The following is a 26,242-nucleotide window of genomic DNA, read 5'->3' on the forward strand; positions in this document are numbered from 1 at the left end:
GCAACATATTCTTCCCTCATCTCATTCTCAGGAAACAGCTGATTAATCTTGGCTGAATTTTTTCAAAAAGACGCACCCTGAAGCAAACACCTAACATGGAAAACTTTAACACAGATGATTAAAGTTTGGCAGTTATAAGCAGTTGGCAGTGGTGTCTCACAATGGGAAATTTCAGGCAGATTTAATAATAAGCAAGGCTGTCAGCTCCACCTATAATATATAATCAAATTTCTCTGAGATCTGACCAGATTCTCATATGTTGTTCAAGTATTCAGTCTGTCTGAACTGTTGTCTAGCTTAGATTTTTTTTTTTTTGGGCAGGGGGGCCATTGTCAATCTTACAGTGCCAATGACATGCATGGCCCTCAGTAAATAAGCTACTTGAAATTACCCCTCAACTTTTACCCCAATACAGCAGTTAAAATAAGCTAGGAATCTCCTTCCTTTGGTTCCCAAACTGAAACATTCCACAATCACCGAAAAGCCAGAGCTTTTTCAACTGAGGGTTTTTACTTTTGGAACTTACTCCTCTTTATAGTCTGTCACACTTTGAGTCTAGGGATCTTTAGGGCACAAATGAAACTTGTTTAGTAGCTTAAAAATAAAGCTAGAATACACTTATTGTCTATACAGTACCATTAACAAGTAATAGATATTTCAGAATTTAGATTACCCAGCACTTTCATCTGAACAAGATGCATAAATGAAGGAATCATGAGTGCTGTAACTCTTGAAACCAATGTTTTTGGTTTTTTTCTGACCTGTCAGGAAAAGTCATCCAATAAAATTGAAGCCAGCAATTCTTCAAGAAAATCAGACAATCTGAGAGGCTGCGACTTACTTCAAGAGGTCTCTGTAACTATTCGAAGATTTAAAAAAACTTCTGTTTCAAAGGAAAGGTTAGTCCTGTCTCTCTGTAAACATGTTTTACTTAAATGTTTAGGTTTTTAACTTCATTATTTATGGCAAATTATAATCTGAAAGTTGGTATTTGTTGCTAAATTTAGTTGACAGGAAAATGATTAAAAAATTTAAAATGGTCATATATGGGTCTTAAATCTTCATACTGTGTAAATTGTAATGGATATCAAAAATTGATACTTTCACTTAAAGAATACCATAAATGTGTATGCTTAAACATATTCTGGTAGTGAGAAATTTTTCTGGCCTTCAAATGCAAATGTAACTAGCAGGGATTTGTGTTGCACTGCTGTAAACTAGATGATTGAAATGAATCAGACTTCACTTTTTGAGGAAAAATCTTTCCCCATTCTTAGCTCATAGGTTGCCCAGTTTTTAAACAAAACTTAGGATTGGCACTGAGTATCAGTTTTACTTGAACAGTTGAACTTTTTTTCTGTTACTAATCTCTTCTTCTTTAGAGTTCAACGCTGTGCCATGTTACAGTTTTCAGAGTTCCATGAAAAACTTCTTAACACACTTTGCAAAAAGACAGATGATGGTCTGACCACAGAACACGCTCAAAGCCTTGTGTTAGATACCTTGTGTTGGCTGGCAGGAGTGCAGTCAAATGGACCTGGCAGGTAGAAGAGAGATTTCAATTAAATGCATGTAGTTATTCTTCAGTATCAAATTTTCTAAATATAAAAGCTTATATAATTCTCCAAAGTACTTTTTTTTTTTTTTTAACAGCTCAAAGGATGGGAATGAGAGCCTACTTTCTAAAACACGTAAATGTCTTTCTGATATAGTACGTGTGTGCTTCTTTGAAGCAGGTCGGAGCATAGCCCACAAATGTGCACGGTTTCTAGCACTATGCATAAGGTTGGTGAAACACATGTTCTGAGGCTAATTCTATTTAGAGTTTACTTGTTATTCCTTGTAGTTAAATGTGCAAAATAATTTTATGTGGTGGGAGTTAGAAAAGTTAATATACTAGCCATTCACATGGGAATACATATGCTCAAGTATGTTTACAAGGGAAGTAAGCCTCTCTCAACTAATTTTATTTTCCCCTAGTGGAAACATGTTTACAACTGGGGGGAGGGATAGCTCAGTGGTTTGAGCATTGGCCTGCTAAACGCAGGGTTGTGAGTTCAATCCTTGAGGGGGCCATTTAGGGATCTGGGGCAAAAATTGGGGATTGGTCCTGCTTTGAGCAGGGGGGTGGACTAGAGGTTCCTGAGGTCCCTTCCAACCCTGATATTCTATGATTCTATGATTGATCACAAACTCCTTAGAACATTTAATGCAGTGGTATCATAATGCTTCGGGACTACAAGAAGAATGAAATATGAACTTTCATAGATCGTTTGTTTGTTTGTTTTCTTTGATAGTAATGGCAAATGTGACCCAAGTCAGCAGGGATTTGGATCTGTTCTTCTGAAGGCTTTGCTTGGCAATATATCTTTTCTACCTGCTGCTGCAACTGGTGGTATGTATAAAATATTTTTGCTGTCATAGGCATATTGTATACTTATACTAGATATGTTTTCCCTCACTCCTGTTTGATAGAAGAACAAGTTCTATTTGATTAGTATCGATTGCTTTTTGCCAAGCCTGTGAAATACCCATGTATTAATGTTCCATTTCATAAGCATGCCTCTTCTATTTAAATTAGTTTAGAGACTGTTTTTTATGAAGTTGTTTTCTAAAGCAGAATGCCTAGTGTTACCAACAAGTGTTTGATTTAATAATTAGAGAGATCTCAGGATCACTTAGCTTGATTTGATTTATTTAGATAACTAGTTAATTAGACAGCACATAAGAGTGTAGTTACCACAGTCTGAGAACCAGTCCTAGATCCAGTGACAAGTAGCTTGCACTCTTTGGTTGGTTCATGGGTCAACAGGCTCCCCTTGTAACTGTAAAATTAATTTTAATGACACTCATGTAATTACAAGCAAAAAAGCTGTAAGCAAAGTAGAAGAACGGCCATGCTGGGTCAGACCAAAGGTCCATCTAGCCCAGAATCCCGTCTTTCGACAGTGGCCAATGCCAGGTGCTCCTGAGGGAATGAACAGAACAGGTAATCATCAAGTGATCCATCCCCTGTCCCCCATTCCTAGGTTCTGGCAAACAGAGGCTAGGGACACCATCCCTGCCCATCCTGGCTAATAGCCATTGATGAACCTATCCTCCATTAATTTATCTAATTCTTTTTTGAACCCTGTTATAGTCTTGGCCTTCACAACATCCTCTGGCAAGGAGTTCTACAGGTTGATTGTGCATTGTGTGAATAAATATTTCCTTGTGTTTTTTTTAAACCTGTTGCCTATTAATTTAATTTGGTGGCTCCTTTTTCTTGTGTTATGAGAAGGAGTAAATAATACTTTACTTTCACCACACCAGTCATGATTTTATGGACCTCTATCATATCCCCCCTTAGTAGTCTCTTTTCCAAGATGAAAAGTCCCAGTCTTATTTATCTCTCCTCATATGGCATACGTGCCGTACCCCTAATAATATTTGTTGCCCTTTTCTGAACCTTTTCCACATCCAGTATATCTTTTTTTGAGATGGGGTGACCACATCTCCACGTAGTATTCAAGATGTGGGTGTACCATGGATTTCTGTAGAGGCAATATGATATTTTCTGTCTTATTATCTATCCCTTTTTTAATGATTCCCAACATTCTGTTAGCTTTTTTGACTGCCGTTGCATATTGAGTGGATGTTTTCGACAACTGTCCTCAATGACTCCAAGATCTTTCTTGAGAGGTAACAGTTAATTTAGAAAAAAGAAAAGGAGTACTTGTGGCACCTTAGAGACTAACCAATTTATTTGAGCATGAGCTTTCGTGAGCTACAGCTCACTTCATCAGATGTTTACCGTGGAAACTGCAGCTTCCACGGTCTGCTGCAGTTTCCACGGTAAACATCTGATGAAGTGAGCTGTAGCTCACGAAAGCTCATGCTCAAATAAATTGGTTAGTCTCTAAGGTGCCACAAGTACTCCTTTTCTTTTTGCGAATACAGACTAACACGGCTGTTCCTCTGAAACCAGTTAATTTAGACCCCATCATTTTATATGTATAGTTAGGATTATGTTTTCCAGTGTGCATTACTTAGCATTTATCAACATTGAATTTCATCTGCCATTTAGTTGCCCAGTCACCCAGTTTTGAGAGATCCTTTTATAGTTCTTCATGGTCTGCCTGGGACTTAACTATCTTGAGTAGTTTTGTATCATCTGCAGATTTTGCCACCTCACTGTTTATCCCTTTTTCCAGATCATTTATGAATATGTTAAATAGGACTGGGCCAAGAACAGACCTCTGGAGGACACCACTATTTACCTCTCTTCATTCTGAAAACGGACCATTTTTCCTAACCTTTGGTTCCTAAATTTTAATCAGTTACCAATACATGAGAGAACCATGACAGCTTACTTTGCTTAAGAGTCTTTGGTGAGGGTCCACTGGATTCCCCCTTGTCCATATGCTTGTTGACCCCCTCAAAGAATTCTAGTAGATTGGTGAGGCATGATTTCCCTTTACAAAAACTATGTTGACTATTCCCCAACAATTTATGTTCATCTATGTGTCGGACAATTTTGTTCTTTATGATAGTTTCAACCAGTTTGCCGGGTACTGACGTTTGGCTTGCAGGCCTGTAATTGCTGGGGTCACCTCTGGAGCCCTTTTTAAAAATTCGTGTCACGTTAGCTATCCTCCAGTCATTTGGTACAGAAGCTGATTTAAATGATAGGTTACAGACTACAGTTAGTAGTCCTGCAATTTCACATTTGAGTTCCTTCAGAACTCTTGGGTGAATACCATCAGGTTCTGGAGACTAATTATATTTTTACACTTCATTTGCCAGAGTTTACGCTCCTTTCTATTTTCCTCACTAGGATTTAACTTCCACTTTTTAAAGGATTCCTTTTTGCCCCTCACTGCTTCTTTTACTTTATTGTTTAGCCACGGTGGCTCTTTTTTGGTTCTCTTACTATGTTTTTTAATTTGGGGTATACATTTAAGTTGAGCTTTGATTATGGTGTCTTTAAAAAGCTTCCATGCAGCTTACAGGGATTTTACTTTTGGTGCTGTACCTTTTTGATTTCTGTTTAACTAAACTCCTCATTTTTGTGTAGTTCCCCTTTCTGAAATTAAATGCTACAGTGTTGGGCTGCTGTGGTGTTTTTCCCGCCACCTGGGTGTTAAATTTAATTGTTAGGTCACTGTTACCAAGTGGTCCAGCTATATTCACCTCTTGGACCTGATCCTGTGCTCCACTTAGGACTAAATCAAGAATTGCCTCTCCTCTTGTGGGTTCCAGGACTAGCTGCTCCAAGAAGCAGTCATTTACGGTGTCGAGAAACTTTATCTCTGCATCCTGTCCTGAGGTGATATGTACCCAGTCAATATGAGAAGTTGAAATCCCCCATTATTATTGAACTTTTTATTTTAATAGCCTTTCTAATCTCCCGGAGCATTTCACCTTCACTATCACCATCCTGGTCAGGTGGTCAGTAATATATCCCTACTGCTATATTCTTCTTCTTCAAGCATGGAATTACTACCTGCAACCTTTGCACCAGACAGGCAAGTCACCATGCGATTCTCCTGGTCATCACAAACCCAGCTATCTGTTTCTAATGATCGAATTGCCCATTACTAATACCTGTCTCTTCCTAATAACTGGAGTTCCCTCCCCTGGAGAGGTATCCTCAGTACGAGAGGATACCACATCATCATCTGGAAGGAGGGTCCCAACTATGGGATCATTTCCCTCTGCTCCAGTTCGATGTTCTCTTTCCCTGAGGCTTTCATCCTCCTCAACAGCAGAGAGGCTGTCAGTCCGGGGGTGGGACCATTCTACTGTGTCCCGGAAAGTCTCATCTGTGTACCTCTCTGTCTCCCTTAGCTCCTTTAGTTCAGCCACACTGGTCTCCAAAGCCTGTACACGATCTCTGAGGGCCAGGAGCTCCTTGCACTGAATGCACACACATGCCACCTGCCCATAGGGCAGGTAATCCTCCATGCTACATTGGGTGTAATAAACTGGGTAGCCCCCGCTCTATTGCTCGACTTCTGCTGCATTCTCTTCTTACTTCTGCAGCTGGTTCCTTTGTTGTTTTTTTGTTATCGGGGAATGATTTTTAGCTTCAGTTTAAAGATGTTTAAGGAATGTTAAGTGTATGTAACACCCCCCCACCGCCCTCACAACTCTCTTGCAAAACTCCCATTAGCCGTTCCTGTTCACTAGCTCCTCTGCTCGCTTAGGAGCGGGCTTTTTAAAGCCCTGGTCTTTCTGAGTAGCCCCGCCCACTGGTTAAGGGTTGATGGGTGCTAAATGGCTTAGGGATCAAAGTCTTGTTAAGAAGCTCTCAGCCTTGCCTAGCAGGCCGCTAGGCTCAGCACCCACACAGTCAGCACACGGTCCCCCAAACAAACAGACCACATGGTGTATTTCAGTTCAGCAGCAAGCACACCACAACAAACACAAACACTCACACAACAGACAACAAACTTACCCCAAGGGTCACATAACCTCTCCTCCTCACCTGGACTCCCCTGTTAGCTGCTTCTGTCTATCTAACACTAAATAATTTAGTTAAAATTACATAACTAGCAAATAAAGCATGTGTTTGAATTTTTGCTTTTTAGCCATATATCTTAAGTGGCAAAATAGAATTACTGCAGTAACTGTAACTATTTGTAACAAAATCGAAGCCTTAAAGGTTACTTCTGTCCAAGTGTATAAGATTAAAATGTCAAAGTCTTCATCATGTGTTAACTAATTTAGATTTTCCTTTGCTTTTTTTCATACCCATGTCATACAGCTTGGCAACTGTAACTGTTCTAGTTGCTGAGGTAAAAGACATTTTGAAAATATAGGTATGAGGATAGCTAATATAAGAAAAATGCATTGGAATGAATGGAATTAAGTTAATGTAATGTACATAAAATTCCATGAAACATTGTTCCAAAAACCAAAATCTAACATTTGATTTTCTAATGACTTAACCTTCTTGACCAAGTTAATTGTCAAGAAACATAGTTCTTAAGGTAAAAAACGAAACAAACACCCCCCCCCCCCAAAACAAAACAAAACAAAAACCAAAAACCCAACAACTTAATGCTTTGTGTGCTGAAACAGCATTATCTTAATAACTGTGGCTGGCTTACTCTCTCTACAGTGTAAACAGTACTCTTAAGGAAGAATCGTACACACCTAGTTGCAGAACACGAGCATAAATTATGTACGCATTAGAAAGAGACAACATTGATATATAGTGTTGCTATGTAAATAAAACATGGTTGTATGTTTCTCTCTCCTGATGTCCTGAATATATAGTTTTTCTAATTATGGCATACTATACAACTAATCATGAGACAATATATATAGTATATAATATATACAACATATGAGATGAGGTTATATATATATATATATATATATATATATATATATATATATATATATATATATATATATATATATATATATGGCATAATTAGAAAAACTGAGCAACTGTTATACAAAAAAGAGAAAAGCGTCAGTTACATCAAATGTTAATTTTCTATGTCTGTGAATTAATGAACAGTAATATAACTTTAATATACTATTTCTTTTTAATGGTTATTGTTTCTAACTAAGGCAATACTGGTGTTTTGTATATACTTATGTTACTTGCTGTAGCAATCTTATTTTTAAAGTTAACTTCTTTTAGTATGGGAATGTTTCTAAAGGGATTGTTTAACAGATAGTTACACACTTACACTATAAATTTAATGAGTATTACTTTGACTCTACTATGTTAACTGAACTACTTTAATACAAACATTTTCCTGGGAACTTCCTTTTCTTGAATTCTAAAGTTGAGCTGATGTAAAATTCTGTTGGAGGTTAAAATACTTGAATGATACAAAATGCTAGAATTTTTTAGGAAGTGACTGTTTTTACATTTCATTATCTATATTATGATACTTAAATTTTGCCATTTTTGTTAATTAATTTTGAGCTTTTTTTGAATGCAACGTTAGCCATATTTCTGTTGAATTGAAATTCCTGTTCCCATCTTTAGGATCTGTGTATTGGTATTTTGTATTGCTGAATTATGTGAAGGATGAAGATTTGGCTGGATGCAGTACAGCTTGTGCATCCTTGCTAACTGCTGTGTCCAGACAGTTACAGGACCGGCTAACACCTATGGAAGCTTTACTTCAAACAAGGTATTGAGAGGAAAATATGTACTTGTATGAACGTTTTCTTGTAAGCATGCTGTTTACTCAAATTAAAAAAAAAGTTTATGGTATTTTGAATGATCTTAGACACTGTCAAGTAACTTTTTAAAATTTGTTTCTTTCCATGATTTGTAGTACTGGTACAAGTATGATCTGGCTTTTTTCTTCTGATCTTAATTTTTGTGTGTGTGTTTGAAAAGTTGAAATGAACATGGCTGTTCAACAGATTCATTTTGCAATATTTTGTTTTATGAGCAAGCATTGATTAACACAGTTCTGGGAAATGTTATTTAACTGGTGCAGAGACAAGACGGGAATTAGGTAATTGTGTCTGTTTAAAGTGTGCAAATACAAATACATGTTGTGTGATATTTTATGCAATGCATCTGTTCACCAGCAACTCTCAAACTCAATACGGACCAAAGGATTTCCTATTTTGAGTGTGTGAAAGTAAGCCACACTTCGGCTTTACAGAATTCGACTTTTAATTTTTCTAATTTCAACAGATAATATCAATTTGTTTATTTTAAAGCATTTTAAAAGATTTTTACCTATTTACATTTTCACAGTTGGGGGAAATTAGAGTGGGGTCAGACAACAATTAGTTGTCATTCAGATTCAAAAAGTTAAAACTTTATAATTGTTTACGCAAATTGTCATCATTGCTTGTCAAAATATGCAGAGTCAATCCCTTTAAACTCTAAGTTCCCAAGCATCATTTCCCCCCACCCCTTTTCCGAACTGTAAATTTCAATTATTGATGGAAATATTTTTTGATCTGTTTCTATGTGTGTAAGGTGAAATCAATGTTTATGGACATTTACCGATTTAAAAAATGGAATCCTTCCAGCCTGTGTATACTGCTATAAATTGGGGAGTGCCACAGGACCCAGCAAATTCTTGCAATTTATTGCTGAGTCCACCATATTTTTAAAGTGCTGGTACCAAAGGACAAATTCCTGGACTAACTCCCTGGAAAAATGGGTCCATGTATAAATTAAACAGAAATACTATTCCAGGCTGTGGTAGTGATCGATCTCTTGAACTAAACAGACCAATCTGGTCAACTTCTGGAGAGCGTGGGAGGGATATCAAGGAAACTGGTGTTGGCAATTCCATAAGTTGCACTTTCCTTTACCCCATTCTGGTGCTATGGAGCCCTGTACTGTTGGAGGTACTTCTTGCAGACTGTGAAAATTGTGGTTTGTTTTACCACTATGTTAGTAAAGCTTATTAAAAACGTGAAGGGTTTGAATAGAGGAGGAATTACAGAGGATCCTGAGTCTCTAGATGGAAATCTGTAAATCCCCCAGGCTGGCACTTAAAGGGATATAACCTTGAAATCTGGTCAGTTAAGACAGAATTAGTTTCAGGCATTATATCTACATCTGGGTCCTCACCAACTCTTCCCCCCCCCGAATGAAATTGACCAGTATTTCATATGTAGTGTAGTTGTAGCCATGTCAGTCTCAGGATATTAGACACACAAGGTGGGTGAGGTAATATCTTTTATTGGACCAGTCTCTGTTGGTGAGAGACTAGCTTTCAAGCTACCCAGAGCTGAAGAAGAGCTCTGTGTTCTTCAAAAGCTTGTCTCCTTTACCAGTAAAAGATGTTACCTCACCCACCTTGTCTCTCTAGACAGTATTTTGTCAAAGAAAGTAAATTGGAAAATCAGAAAAATATTTCTTTCAATATTAGATATTAACTTGTAACAAAAGGAGATAAAATATAAATACAATGACTTCTTTAGTTTGACACTGTCACTTTAAGGTTCCAGACTCTCATTCAATCTGGTAGTTGAGCTGTTCCTTAGAAGTAAGCGCTGTTCTTACTCAGAGCTTACAAGCATTCTATTACTGTGGTTTAACAGGAACTGGGAGGGGGCATTGAAACATCAGTTCTCTTTTCTTGTCATCTCAACATCAAACTACTGTAATGTATGATACTTGGGGCTGCATCTGGAGATTAAAGTTAGAGAAGAACATGACTGACTGCATGTCAGGCAGAGCTTCATGAAGAGAGCTCGTTGTTGGGTGAAAAACAAGATCCACTTCAATGTAGGTTTAAACAATGTCTTTTAGCCTTCATTTGGTATGTTTTAAGACAATGCTGTTATCACCAATGAATTACATATATACGAAAAACAGCTAAGGCAAGAAAGAGAATTGATCAAGTTACCTCTCCTGGGGACAGGGCAACTCTTGTCAAATCTCTGATCGCTGCTGTGTTCTTCCCCTCTGTCTTCTCCACTTTCTTGTAAATCACCTATTTTTTATCTCTTACTCCATAATTTTGCAAAGACTCAGTTATCCAGTAACCTCATCTGTGTACCTATCTATTCTAACCCACCCCCCCAACTAAAACATTCTCATGCATAAACCCCAGTAACTAACCTAAACTAATGTTTTTGCTTATCCCACTAAAACTTACTTTCATCTGTCTACTTATGTCATCTGTTTTCTGCTGTCATCATCTCTGGCTTAATCTGGTTGTTTTTATCTTATGACTCTGTTTTTGTGGCTTTGAGTTTTTATTGCTTAGCTTGTTTTCTTAGGAGGGGCTCGTGGGCACCTGAAGTTGTTAAAAATTATTTCATGACACTCTGCTTTACCCTGCTCTTTAGTCAGACCAAGGTTTTTTGCAAATAAAGCGCACAGACCATGTTTCCTGGTTTACACAACTCTGAAACTGTTTCAGCTAAATTCTGAAATGCTGTATTAGCAGAAACACATACAAAAGCAAAAATTCCTTCATGTTTTCTTAACTAGAATATTCATTTCTTTAACATTATTGAGTATATATATATTTGATTAACACAAGTCATTACACAGCTTTCTAACACCATGCTAGTGATGCTCTGTGATCTGTGCATGCTGCCTGTTAGTTTCTAATAAGTGTTTGTTTAAGGTACTAGTTTTAACCTAAAAGCCTTAGATGTCCAGGGACCCTGTTACCTGAGACCATCTCTCTTCCTTTCCAATACCTCTGCAGTTGAGATGAGCTAAGGAACAACAGCAGAAGCATCTTTCTCATCACGTGTACAGATATCACAGCCGTTGTTATGAGCTGATTACTCTGCTCCTTGGCATTCCCTGTGTGACTTTATCTATTAATCAAGGCAAACTTCCTGCCTTTTTCTCCTTTTGAGATTTCACACCCATCATGTACAGTTCACATGTTATGAAATGTGTATAAAACATAACTGCTTCTATATTTAAAAATTAGAAAGAGGTTTTTCCTACTGACTTATTTGTAGAATGCTGCATGTTTACAAAGGTAAAGGTGAATGTAATGGTATGTATTTAAATTGAACAAAATACGAAATGTCGTCTTTGTAGTCTTCTAGGAGTCCCTTCAAATTATTGAGGTTAATGTGTTTGCATGGTCTCCCCTTCTCTCCCACACTCTTAAATAATTGAAGTCAAATCATCAGGAAAAATGTGTGATGTGTAGCCACATGCTTTTTTTTATAAATAAGATGACAACCACTGGTAAATTTTTCACTAAGGAGCATTTTATGGAGTATATGTGCGATAGTATTCAGTCTCTACAACTTCTGTGCTCTGTTTTTTCTCATCACTGCCATCAGATGGCATAATACTTGGTAATCATGTAGAAGCAGGTGTTCATTTAAATTAATGCTAGCTTCCTATTGTCTGTGAGTGAGCAGATACACTTTTGGTGACTAGCTACTGTCATGGGAAAAAGCCGCATGAGTAAATGCTTGAGAAGGGATAGATGAAGTGTGGATGGTTGCATATCTCTCTTGAGCTGCTGAAGAATGTGTGGGGGGATGGGGGAGAGAAATGACTGTATCACATAGGTAGCCATCAACTATCTCCTCAACCCTACTTCAGCTGAACCTTGCATGAGCTGTTAAACCTCTCCAATATCTCCAAAGTACTCCAGACTCTCTCCACTATCACTGCTGCTTTGATCCTCTGAATGACTCAGCATTGCCTAGCATTAGATCAGAGTTAAATATCATGTGGTCTTAGCTTCTGGGGTGTCTCCTTTTCCCAAGCATTAGAAAGTACCAAATGATATTTTAAAACATTTCACATATGTAGCCACAACATAATGTTCTTGTCAGGAGATGCAGCTTTTTTTGTTCCCATGCTACACCTGTTGATGACTACTTTTTCCATTAGGCAAATCAGTGCAATGACTTTATCAATGCTAGCATCATCCCAAAGGAGAAAGGCTTGTGCCATTGTAAAAAGGACCTCATGATGTCCTCTTTGATAGCGGACATCTGTCCATGCAAAAGTATGGTGGTCTGACTTTTGGGGCTATGTGGAACAGTACATGTAGAGACCGTGGATGACCGTATGATGATCATAGCCAGTTCAACGTGTTTAGTATGGATATCTCCTTCACTACCACCTACTTCATGTGGTGAAGCTCTCAGAGCACAGACTGGTCAGTGTCACCACTGATATTCAGTAATGGGCAGGGATGAAACTTGTAAGAATCATGTCAATTTCAGTCAACAGTTGCCAGGGTTCCAGAGTTTCTGGCATGGCAGAGATGCTGTGCTGATTGCCTTGGAATCAGGGATGCTGGTGCTTCCAGGATTCACGGGCAGTCCGTGGAGGCTGGAAGTCTTGAGGGTCCCCAGACTTGGGGCAATCCCTGTGATGGGGTGCCTTACAGCTGTGGACCCTTGAAGCCTGTCCCAGGATTTCCAGACTCCCAGGCCAGCTGATTCCCTGAGTTTGCCCAACTCTTGGAGTAATGGGCTGTGAGAGTTGGGAAGCCCGAGGGTCCATAGCTCCTTTACAGTCTGTATGGCAGCACTGTCCCAAAATTGTGGACTCTGGGGTTCAGGCTCAAAGGTAAACCTTTAAGTGGGCTGCTGAGGAGCTAGGCAGGCGAGCTGGCAGGCAAGTTTTGAAATCTCGCCTAGGTACTGTTGGAAGATTAGTCAAAATCTACGTGTTTCTGCACAACGTTTAGCTTTCAGTGAATTGCCATTTTTCTGATGAAAATATGCTCCATCAGAACATTTCCAACCACCTCTCTTTGCCAGAGTGATGCAGGGCATGCTGAAAACACCATCTTTGTGGAAGATTGAATGGCTTTGAGCTTTGGGAGAAAAGTGGTATATCTTTAGATTATTGCTTTAACTCAGCCAGCTAGTAATGTGTGGGTGTTCGTATACTGCTGTGCTGCTGGGTGGCTATTGGGCATATGAATTGTAATTCCTAAGGGACTATGGCTTTCTTATGTTTAAGAATACTTTCAAGACAATATTGTATTAAGTCTTCGTGACTGTTCTAATGACAGTTGCTTAATCAAGATAGTAGGCTGTCCACCAATGTGTGCCAGTTTAGAGGATTTTAGTGAAATATGAATAATTAGTAACCTCAAAGATACATTGATTAAATGACAGGTATGTGAGTTTTAGTCCACTGAAATAATACAACCAATATCCTAAATGAACTACTTGGCTTTTTGTCTCTCTTTGAGTCTCTATGCATTCTCAATAATTTATAGTTACAGCTTGGTGTTTGAAGAAGTGTTCAACTGTCTTATTCTGTTTGCAGATATGGGTTATATAGTTCACCTTTTGATCCAGTTCTTTTTGATTTGGAAATGAGCGGCTCTTCCTGTAAGAATGTATACAACAGCAGCATTGGTGTACAATCGGATGAAATTGATTTATCTGATGTTCTTTCAGGTATGCACACTTTAAAAAATGATACTAGATCTAAAACTTTTTAAAATAGTAACTCTTAAGAATAATATCTCTTCCTCTCTTTTATTGGTTTAATAAGCATTTAGTATTGTAGTATTTAAGTGACTGTATTTTAACCTTTGAGTAGATTTGTGAAAGTGTAAAACATTCTCTTCTGAGAACTGAAGAGCACATATCTGTCTCTGAAAGTGACTTGCCTCAACTTGTTTGCATGATTTTTTAAAGATAATTGCTTCCATGCATAGAGTCTGGTGACATAGATGTTCATGACTCCTATGGTTTTAAAGTAGACACTTGTTTTGATGCTTTTTCAAATATGGAGCCCAGGCATTACATGATACTAATTAATTTGTGTGATGCATCATTATGAAAACCCTCTCTCTATTGTTCAGGCATTAATTTTTAAATTTGTTTGTTTCACCCATACATTTGTGGTTGGTATTTCCTTCCCACTCAACTCTGTTTCCTTTTCCCCTTTCATCTCAAAACTGATTTTTATGCTTCCTATGCTTCTAGCAATGAGTTGTTTCACAGTATGGCACTGTTGTCATTAAAAGTGCATTCACCAATCCAGAAGAAATCCATCTTGGCGTCACGAGCTTTTAGAGCTGCCTCTCAGCTCAATATTACAACTCTGGTGCTGGTCATCCACACCCTGTTTAACTGTCATCAGTCATGCAATTCCCTAAAGACAGAAGAATCTCACTTGACTAAGCCTGAGTTCCCTCTTAAACCCCCTTCCCCCAAAAGACAAGTAAGGAGGTCAAGCATCAAGAGATATTTAGATGAGTTAAACCCCAAGAGGCTTAATTTTTGTCAACTCTGCCAAAAAGCACAGTCTCCAAGGAAGGAATACTGGAATGGGTTACCAAGGGAGGTGGTGGAATCTCCATCCTTAGAGGTGTTTAAGGCCTGGCTTGACAAAAGCCTGGCTGGGATGATTTAGTTGGAGTTGGTCCTGCTTTGAGCAGGGGGTTGGACTAAATCAAGTCAAGACACTTAATGGATAGCAGTCCTGAAGATGATGAATTGACATCCTTCCCGCCCACCCCTTCCTATTTTTGTCTCCAACTACTCTGGAAAGTTGATTAACATTATTTGTCCCCATCACTGGAATAAATTATTCTTGGAGGAAGCTAATTTTACTCCAGTTAGAGGTCTTTCACCCCTCAGCCTAGAAGGAAGTTAGGGATTGAAGTGGGATTATCTTTTCTTGTTTCTCATGAACTTGAAAAAGTTACTTTGCCTGCAACATAGCAAGGGGATCAATCAGCAGTCTGCCATAAACTTAATGAAACTGAGAATTTTACTTTACTCAATAGCTCAATTTTTCAGCTGATTAAAAATATTTTTAGTTGAGGATGCTATTTTTGAGTTCCCCAAAAGAAGTAATAGTGACTAAGAACTATAAAATCTGTTTTCTTTGCAGTATTGGACCACTTCCATGTCTGATAATAGTATCTGCTCATACCTCTCTTCATTGAGTTAATAAACTTTCCTCTGTTCTTAAGTCGAAGGATAAACATGTCAGAAAAAATTACCAAGGGAATCATAAGAATGGCCATACTGGGTCAGACCAAAGGTCCATCAAGCCCAGTATCCTGTTCTCTGACAGTGGCCAATGGCAGGTGCCCCAAAAGGGAATGAACAGACAGGTTATCATCAAGTGATCCATGCCTTGTCACCCAATTGCAGCTTCTGGCAAACAGAGGCTAGGGACACCAATCAAGTGGTCGTCTTCACTTATGTGTAACTACATAGGTAATGCCTCATTTTAGTGACCCTACCATAATTAGTTGAAGTGCTCCAGCCATTGAACCATTCTCTGTTTCTTATGGGATTTCTCTTTTTTTTTCACAGTAGCCTGATTTGAATGTCAGATCAACTTTACCTTTTAAGGCTAGATCATTGCATTCAAAGCTGTCTTAAACCAGTGGAAGACAAGGCACTATCATGACTCACTCGCGTAATATTTAGTTATTTGGGCTGTCTTGATATAGGTGGCAGATTATAGCCCCCAAACCGAAGCTCAATCTTAATGTGAGTTCCTGCTTGATCCCCAATTTTCTGTTAATCTGATTTGTCTTTTTTTCATAGTTGCCGCAGTCAGAAGAGTAAGCAAAATTAATCCTTTTTTAGCAGAACTATTCCTCAAGCTTTACTTAAACTAAGTAGTTTGTCTTTGCTTCACACTCTTCATTTTAGTTAAGACACATCGTGTTACTTTCCATCTGTCTGATAACTATGCATCACAAGGGAATTCTCCTTCATAACTTGAACCTCCCTCAGTCCTAAAGTTCTTCCAAGATAAAACAGTCTTTTCTAGAAATCTTGGTAATCTTTGCTTACTCTATGGAAGTCCTAAGAAAGGGCAGGGTTAAACCCATTAGATCTGCCATTGCTCATTGGGTCAGAGTCACCATCCAAGAAAGCGGGTATCTTTTCTAACAAGCAATTTCCCCAAGGTATCTCTGACCATTCAACAAGGTCGGTAACTATGGCTATGTCTACACTACTGCAGTAAGTCTACCTAAGTTATGCAACTCCAGCTATGTGAATAACGCAGCTGGAGTTGATGTAGCTTAGGCCAATTTACTGCGTGCGGTGTCTTCACCGCACTGGGTTGACTGGAGACACTCTCCGGTTGACTTACCTTGTGTGTCTCATTCCTGGTGGACTACCAGGGTAGACCGGAGAGTGCTCTGCCATTGATGTAGCGGGTCTTCACTAGACCCACTAAATTGACCCTGGGTGCATCAATCGTAGGAGTGTCAATCCTGCGGTAGTGTAGACACAACCTATCTCCTGGACAGAGAAATCTATCTCCAAAACTTGCAAAGCTGCCACCTGGTTTTCTCTTCACTCCAGATACTACATATTTAATGAGATGTTAGCTGCTCATTAACTTCTGAATCTAATACATTATACTTTTAAAATGCATTCTTGCCTCTTCTCAGACTTGTTCTTTCCTCTGTATCTTAGAGTTTTTAAATCACGGTAGTTAGGCTTGTGGCTTAATGTTTGAAATGCCAGAAGATAATCTGATGGAAGTCATGACTGTTAAATGTTGCTGGTTATAGTGTTAATTTTGGAAGTACTCTCCTTAGGCTTCCTGGCCAATGTAAAGGATTCTAATACTGAGCTTTCGTGGTCTAGAAAAATCTTTGAACTTGCCCCAAACGCATCCATGAGTGTGGGTGGATCTTATCAGTAAATGTTACTTAGGGTTGATGAATGTACTTTTTGCAAGTCAAAATTTTGCCAATCCTTCCACAAACAAAGAGTGTAGCCTTCATTCTTAGCTTATTTCTGCTGTTTGTTCCTGATCCTCTGACCAGATAGCACTTTGAGCTACAATTAGAATGTTCAAAATCCTATACCTAAAGACACATTTCTATAAAAATTAATGTATATATTATAGTATCTTAATTAAATTGTTTCCTCCTGAAATGTTAGATGAGAATGTGCACAGATTATATTTAACTGCTGACACAGTCCATACTTGAAAAATCTCATGACCACTATCAAAAGAACGCTAAATGATGAACAAAATATTTTTTTTTCTTACAGGGAATGGGAAGATTAGTGGTGGTACAGCAGCTGAGGGTAGTTTTACCTCCCTTACTGGACTCCTGGAGGTTGAACCTCTGCACTTTACCTGTGTTTCAACTAGTGATGGGACTAGGATAGAAAGGGACGATGCAAGTACGTTTACTGGTATATACAACCTTTTATTATTTCTACTTAGTTAAAACACAAAAATCAGTGTGTTCTAGATTTTTGAATGCCACTTATCCAACACGTTTTTCCCCCCCCCCCAAACAATTTCAGAAGTTGAGTAAATGTTTAAAATTTTAAGTTGTTAAATGGCAACATACACTTTCTTAGAGATTTGACAAACAACTGAAGGAAACCAGATTTCAAATGTAAATTTAGAAGTTTGAATTTAACTAATGTGTATAGCACATTAGCGTGTGTTTGCATTACAACCCCACATGGCAAAAGAAATCGGTTACGGTAACCAGTGTAACACCTTTATTTAGGTATGTGTTGAATGTACATTTTAGACAGAGTGCATAAACTGCAACTTCTGTAACACACAAGAAAATATTACTTTGTCCAGTTTGCTGTGTGAGACAATTACGACTTGATACTTTCTCTCTCTCTTGCTTTTAGCTTGCTCTTTTATTGTTAACCTATAAAGGAATTAAGGATGCCATTTAGAAGTGCTTTTTGTGCTTTTTTTCTACATACATGTTTGTTTTTTTTCTTTTGTTTCATGCCAGTGAGTACCTTTGGGGTTACCCCAGCAGTTGGTGGCCTCTCATCTGGGACGGTTGGGGAAGCCTCGACAGCACTGAGTTCAGCAGCCCAGGTAGCTTTGCAGTCTCTCTCTCATGCAATGGCCTCAGCCGAGCAACAGCTCCAGGTGCTGCAAGAGAAACAGCAGCAGCTTTTGAAGCTTCAGCAACAGGTTGGAGGCTATTTGGCTATTTTTTCATGCTGTCTCTAAACTTCAAAAGCTGAGAAAGTAGTTACAGAGCTATACTTTTTTTTTTCTCCCCCATTTTCATAGTGTATTCTGTGAGGAGAGAACAGCTCTGGGCTGAGGATCACATTCGTTAAACAAAATGATGAAAATGTTTACCATGCGATTTTTTTTTTTTTTTTTTTTTTTGGCCTTTCAAATTCTATTTTTGTACATGTGATGTTTTGAGGGTGGGGAGTTTGATCAGTGTCATTCACTTTCATAAAGAGTATAGTTTTGATTAACAAGCAGAAGAACAATATAGTCAAGGAACCACACTGGAATTAAAGGAAAGAGATGTTGCCATTAATAATGGTACCAGTTTACACAAAATAAAAATTTTATATGGTAGTGATGATTTGTATGCAATTTTACTTTTTCCTTAATGAAATCTTCTTGCATTATAAATCTCCATTTTATTTTTGGGATAATTACACAAATTTGAAAGTGAATGTTGGTGAGAGACACAACAGTAGTTGGTCCAATAAAAAATATTACATCATCCACTGGATCTCTCTAATTGGGACAGATAGGGCTACGACAATACGGCATATAAAATAAACATCAGATTAAATAGTGTTCCATTTTTCCAGCTTGTGTTAGGTAATTAATAGAACCATAATGGTGATAGTTGGATAACATACATTTTTACATAGTTTAAATGAAGGTTGAGGTTTTATACTCCGTCCATAGTGCATATTACTAATACGTTTACAGGCAGTATTGGTCTACTCTACATACTCTGCTTTTATTTTCTTACAGAAAGCTAAGCTGGAAGCAAAACTACATCAGACAACAGCAGCAGCAGCTGCAGCAGCATCAGCAGTTGGTCCTGTTCACAACTCTGTGCCTTCCAACCCAGTAGCCGCACCAGGATTCTTCATTCATCCTTCAGATGTCATTCCACCCACTCCAAAAACAACACCTCTGTTTATGACTCCACCTTTGACTCCGCCAAATGAGGCAGTTTCTGCTGTTATCAGTGCAGAGCTTGCTCAGCTTTTCCCTGGCTCAGTCATTGATCCTCCAACAGTTAATCTTGCTGCACATAACAAAAATGCAAACAAGTCCAGAACGGTAATTACTTTTCTAATAGAAATGAGACAATCAGGATTTAACTATCTGTTTTACTTTTTACTTGACTGATGAGTAACAATTCTGTTTATCGACTTTGGTTGAGATGTAAATATTTAACTACTAGATAAAATTTCCTTTTCATATGGCCTATTATAGCAGGGCAAGATATTCTATTAAATAAGATATATCTATAAGATAAGAATATCTACAATAAGATATTCTATTAAAAGAAAATAGATTCCTTATATAGGAGGTAACATAACCATGTAGCTGTAATATTAATCCTTTGAACAAGGATTCAGTGGGTTTGAATCCATTGATTAGTATTAGTATTTCCTCATGGTGCATACTAGTGCAAAATATAGTGTAAGTGATGTCAAGAATATCAAACTTGTAAATAGAAGGGACTGAATTTTTTTTCATTCTTACTCTTACATGAACAAGACCTTCATATACATATAAAATAGTATACATTTTAATGACCTTAATTTTACTAGTGTTTCTTCCTCCTCAGAATCCACTTGGATCTGGACTTGCTCTTGCAATATCTCATGCTTCACATTTTCTTCAGCCTCCACCTCATCAGTCCATCATTATAGAACGAATGCACTCAGGTAAAACTAGAACTCTTTCTTAACATCTTGGTTATGCGTAATGGGATTTTCTGATGGAGGTTGAATATTTTCTAGGACACTTTGATTAATAGTGTAGCTGCAGTCCTATTTGGCTTTGTAAATAAACGTGTGTGACTTTGTTACCATCGTATGCCAAGAAAGCTGAATGTACAAGGACACTTGCTGAAAAAATACTGCAGAGGAAAGTATGTTGGGATCTCTAGACAGGTACTTTAATGAAATACTTTTGCCAAAGGGCACAAATATCTAGCTTTATATTAGCTATTTATTTACCCTCTATGGCTGCCTATTCTAGAGCAAGCAGAAGTTATGAAACGCTAGTGATAGAAATGGTGAAATTAAGGAGAAAGCAGGCAACTGTTTTGCCCGTATAGCATGTGAAGAAGGGGCAACAAATAGGTTTTCCAGCACTTCATAGGTTTCTAAAAGATTTAGAATAGTTTGTATACGTATACCACCTATTCTTATACCTTTATGCATTTAAGTTTTGTGTGTATGTGTACATACGTGTGTGTACACTTTGCTGCATAAATTGATTACCAGTACAGTGGATCCAAGTCAAATATTTTGGACTCTTTTTACTATTATTTGCAAGTGAAGTTATGTCTATGATTCAGATCATCTTCAGTCAGTTTGCAAGTTAACAAACTACTTATATAGTCTTTCTGAACTATACTGAATCAATATATCAAACCACTATTTTCGGACTTTGTATTTTGGTTAATTGGAATGGTACTGATGCTTTCAGCCCATCTAACTTTTTTCATAGGAGCAAGAAGATTTGTGACCTTAGATTTTGGCAGACCTGTACTGTTGACAGATGTATTGATTCCCACTTGTGGAGACTTGGCTTCCTTGTCAATTGACATTTGGACTTTAGGAGAAGAGGTGGATGGAAGACGTTTGGTAGTAGCTACTGATATTAGCACACATTCACTCATTCTACATGACTTAATACCACCACCTGTTTGCAGGTTCATGAAGGTAAAAAAAAATAAGCTAAAAATGAAAATGCTTTCCCACAAGTACTGGTTCTTGAATTTCTTGTTCTTTTAAACTCTTTCAAATGGAAGTGTGATTTGTGTTAAATTTTCTTTATGCAACAATAAAGGTTACATTACCTTTCATTACAGATCACCGTAATTGGTCGATATGGTAGTACAAATGCTAGAGCCAAAATCCCATTAGGGTTTTACTATGGTCATACCTATATCTTGCCATTGGAAAGTGAACTGAAGTTAATGCATGATCCTCTAAGAGGAGAAGGTGAAGCTGCAAACCAGCCAGAAATTGACCAACACTTAACAATGATGATTGCATTGCAAGAAGACATACAGTGCAGGTGGGAAGAAATGTGTACACAAATATTCAGTTAAACTTGTTTTAAATAAACACTGGAAAGACCATGTCAGTAATTTTGTATTGCTACTTTCCAGGACTTGTTTAAAAATATCAGACAGTGTAACTTGGCCTTGTAATGTAGTACAGATGTTACGATATAAGCTCCATAGTGGTGATTTTAAAAAAAAGTAAATAGATATCCTCTTTCCCTCCATTTTCAGTATTTTATTTAATAGTGTATATAAAGTAACAAATATTCAGTTTCTAGCAATTTAAATCTTAAATATGTGTTGCTATATGTGAATTTCAGTTGAAAGGTGTGCTGGAATTTTCCCCCTGTAGGTACAACTTGGCATGCCATAGACTGGAAATCCTTTTGCAAAGCATTGACCTGCCTCCACTCAACAGTGCTAACAATGCTCAGTATTTTTTGCGAAAGCCAGATAAGGCAGTAGAGGAGGACAGTAGAGTGTTTTCTGCTTACCAGGACTGCATTCAGCTACAGCTTCAACTCAATTTGGCCCATCATGCTGTACAGAGGCTCAAAGTAGCGTTAGGTGCAAGCAGGAAGACACTAAAAGAACAACCTGACCCAAAAGAGCTGATTCAGATGTCCTCCACAGAGCAGTTACGCACCATCATCAGATACTTACTGGATACTTTACTTAGCTTACTTCATTCCTCCAATGGTTAGTGTTTTTTTTAATGTTTGCAAATAGATCAGTTAAAATATTCAATAACACTTTTACCAGTGTTCCAGAAACGTTGAAAAGCTTAATTTGCTAATTTCTTCAGTTAGCTTTTTGAGCAAGAAGATATGCTAGAAGTGGTCATGTTTATTGACCCACACAATACATAGAAAGCTTTTTATATTGTATTGAGGTCACATTTACTATAAAATCAGGAAGGACAAAAATAAATGATTTTTTAAAAAAAAGAAATGTAAAAAATGGATTATTTTATTTAAATTTCCCTTTTAAAAATAGACTTGTTTAAAATTAAATTTGAAGTTGACAACCTACATTAAGGCCTAAATTTCTATAATTTAAAAAATCATTTAAATGAAAATATGCTGCATCGATTTGCTCTCGTCAACTTTTAATGAGATAAAGGGTGCTGCTTTTTTTAATTATATACAGAATTGGGGGAAAATTTTAATTTCTGAGGATAACTCAAGCTTTATAAATATCACAATATCAGGTACTGCATTAAACATGTCTTAAGTCTTCATACTGCTGCGAATGCTCGTATTTACATTTTTCCAACTGTAAGTACTTCATTTTTGTTATGTAGGGATGCTTTTGCCTTAATTCCTTTTTGGTTTCAGATTTAGCTAGCAGAATATTTTCTTGATTTGGACTAGCGCATTCAAAGTGGATAAAGCTATTGAGAGTTGAAATGAGCAGGGAAGTTTGCTTGTCTCTTCCAACTTATGAATAAAAACCCAGTGGGAGAGTGAGGTCTGCTAATTCTAAAAACTTCAAAGGCCTGAGGCCAGATTTGCAAAAGTATATAGGCACCTAAAGATGCAGGTAGGTGCTGAATGGGATTTTCAAAAGCACCTAAGCAGGCATTCAAAAAGGTATCGACTTCCCATTGATTTCAATCCAAGTTTCTGTCCAAAGGCAGTGTTAATTTTTCTTATCTAATAAATAAGAAATGCATCATTCATTTAACGTAATAAGTAAAAATTAGGAATCTGAATAAATGTATGTTAAACTATATAAATGCTTACATCTGATTTTAGTGTAGCTTTCTGGTTAGCAAAAGGTACCACTGAATTTAGTATAAAGTTTGTTTTTGGTTGCACATCAACATGTTGTAATGGTTATACCAACCAATGAGGTTGAACCTTTCTTTAGGTAAATAACTAAAACGTACGAATGTAAAACAAGTTTAAAATAATTGATTGTAATGCAAGCTCCTTGCTTCCTTAAGTAGTTCATAATTATAATTGGTAGATTAAATCAGTCCATCCTGCTTTAAATTGGGTAACATAATTTAGCAATCACTTTGCATAAAATACTTAAATATTCATTGGAGCAGAGATATGGACCTGAATCTCCCATGTCCCAGGGAGTGCTCTAACCACTGGCCTATAGAGCATTTTTTCCTGTCTCTGGCCTAATGAGTATTTTATACAAAATGGAACAGCTGCAACAGGAGATATTTAGACCCACCCTAGAATACTCCATAGCCCGGTGGTTAGGTTCAAATCCCTGCTGCTCCCAGGGGATTTGAATCTGGGTCTCCCACATTCTGGGTGAGTGCTCTAACTGCTGGGCCACTGAGTAAAAAGGGGGGCACCACCACATATTTTGTGCAGGGCACACTCAGGTAGGTGTGTTCCAAGGTGGCCTCTGAGTACACCTACTGGATTGGGCCTCAAAGGGGAAAGCCTAGTTTTAGGATCCCTCCAGGGTTTAGGCATAAATTAGATGTTGGGTGTCAGGACTTAGTAGGTGAATAGGCACATGCCCACCAGCAGATTTTTAGGCACCCTAGGGACTTAATCAGCGGAAATTTAGGTGACTATAAAGTTAGGTGACAGCTGAGTGAAGGTTTTGATTATGATAATTTTGGATTTAGATGCCTAAAGTGTCAGTTAAGCAGTTAAATCCCCTTGTAGTTCTTTGGAGCTGAAGTCTCGCTAAAAGTCACTGAAATGGGACTTAAGCTCCTACGTCACTTCAGCATTTTTGAAAATTTTAGTCTTCGCCTTTAATAGTCACATTTTTGACTGTTAGAAATTTCTAACATAAAATTATCAATATAGGAAAAATCCTTGTAACTTTGAGCTTACTTCACTAGCAATCTGGAGAACAACCGAGCATGCTTTTTTTTTTTTTTTTTTTTAAACGAGCCACACACAATGAAGCATACAAAAAATAAATGTAAAGCTTTTATAATGTTTTTATATGGATACCATTTGACTGTTTATTTTTAACTTGCATTCACGGATTGGAAATTTTTTTAATCCAATTTATAGCATTCCTTATGAATGTAGTAACTTGCTACTCTTTAAAATCTGAAGACAAACACCTCTTCTCTTAAATGTCCGTATGCATTTCATTTGATTTCCTTCTCTTATAAGGGCATTCTGTTCCTGTGGTTCTGCAAAGTACGTTTCATGCTCAGGCTTGTGAAGAGTTATTTAAACATCTGTGTATCAGTGGGACCCCAAAAATACGGTTGCACACTGGCCTTCTACTTGTTCAGCTGTGTGGAGGTGAAAGATGGTGGGGGCAGTTTCTCTCTAACGTTTTGCAGGAACTGTACAACTCAGAACAACTTCTTATTTTCCCACAAGACAGGTAAGTTTGCTTTGGCATAGAGATACATTGTAATGTTTACTGTGTATGAATGATTTTACATAATTTTGTTGCAAAATGTTAGGTTTTTAACCTAGTATTTAGGAAGATGGCAGATGCGTTTTTTTTCCTACTAGCACTAACAATAGAAGTCCAGAGGCTTGAAAAAAATGCTAGTTCTGATTTTATATTTCCTATGGATTCTGTTTTTCAATATAAGGTAAACTTTTTATTTTAAAAAGGTCCCTTTTTGATTTATGCACTTATTGAAAAGATTACCTAAATTAGAGGTGAAGTGTTGTCGTGTGTCTGGAGCCAAATGGACTTACCCAACTCACCACAAAGATGAGAAGTTCCTTGTAATAAACTGATGATCTGATCACTACATTTAATTACAAAACAACCACTAAAATTATATTTAAAGAACAATTTCTTAACAGGAAATCTCCATTTTGGCAGTCTGATGCAACTTAAAAGTGAGTCCGATGCTTTCTGATGGAAAAGCAGAGTCAAAGTACAGCATTTCTGAGTTGTAAAGGAAGTATATACACTTGTAAGTTCTTAAGAGCATTACTTGCATGGGTTTCTGCTACATAAGTGAACACGCTCAGAACTTTGGTTAGCGGTGTCTGGGGATACATGAGTACTCTGCCTCTTTCATTGTGTGCTGATCTTGATATGAAAATTTACAAAAGGGCATGGCTCCACCCACCGGCTTGTTGCTGTGAATTCAAGAGGCAGTGAGCAGGTATTCAGTGATGTCAGTCACTGCCTCTGTCTTTTCTCTTGAGAGAATTTATCTTTCTCATAACTTATCAGCTTTAAGCTGTGCCCTTCTGTCATTTCTGTGGTGGCCAAGAACACTTTGTACCTATTTTTCCCTTTAAGAGATTTACAGTTGCATTTGTGCTATGTGCTGTGCGTCCAGTAACTGCACATGTCAAAACTTGAGTCTCCTGAAACTCCACCTGTTGGGACTAATGTTTGGAGGTGCCAGTGCCAGGTATATAGGTTTTGTGCCTCTTGGAAATTCATTGTCTATGAAACTTGACAGTGTTATCATGCTATGCAAGCTTGGATGTCAAGGACCATATCACGCTGCTCTTGAGGATCTCTGATTTAGTTTTATTCCCTGACACCTTGCACTAGAAGTCAGGAGTCAGTTCAGCTGTCGAGTACCACGTTCACTTTGCTGGCATGTTTATGTAGCAGGTCTTTGAAGAACTCTCTTCCCAAGTACTGTGACTTTTCTGGTCAAAGTGGTGCCATGACTCAGTAATTCTTGATCTATAACTATGGGCCAGTATCCTTGTGCAAGACATTCTCTGTATCAGGAGCCTCATTAGTGCACTGTTACCTTCCTTTGTCTTGGGTGTCTTTGTCTCGCATCTCCGCAGTGGATGTCTGTGCATTGGGAAACCATGGTTCTGTCCCTTAGTATAAGGGACTTAGACAACTAGATGAGTAGCCCTTCCCATCAATGATAAAAAGCC

At 37.7% G+C, this 26,242-nt stretch overlaps 1 protein-coding gene across 1 annotated transcript in view; it reads left to right on the forward strand.

Annotated features, from left to right (window-relative positions):
- Positions 1–26,242, forward strand: part of BIRC6 (baculoviral IAP repeat containing 6) — a 319,798-nt gene that overhangs the window by 66,880 nt on the left and 226,676 nt on the right. Inside the window, 14 exon segments of the mRNA XM_048843594.2 lie at positions 769–899; positions 1,383–1,544; positions 1,654–1,785; positions 2,298–2,395; positions 7,994–8,141; positions 13,706–13,839; positions 17,428–17,562; positions 18,144–18,331; positions 19,148–19,462; positions 19,977–20,076; positions 20,867–21,081; positions 21,231–21,439; positions 21,781–22,127; positions 24,533–24,752. Coding sequence (XP_048699551.2) covers positions 769–899; positions 1,383–1,544; positions 1,654–1,785; positions 2,298–2,395; positions 7,994–8,141; positions 13,706–13,839; positions 17,428–17,562; positions 18,144–18,331; positions 19,148–19,462; positions 19,977–20,076; positions 20,867–21,081; positions 21,231–21,439; positions 21,781–22,127; positions 24,533–24,752 — 2,534 coding nt within the window.

This window comes from Caretta caretta, chromosome 3, assembly GCF_965140235.1.
Source record: "Caretta caretta isolate rCarCar2 chromosome 3, rCarCar1.hap1, whole genome shotgun sequence".
Classification (NCBI taxonomy): Eukaryota; Metazoa; Chordata; order Testudines; family Cheloniidae; genus Caretta; species Caretta caretta.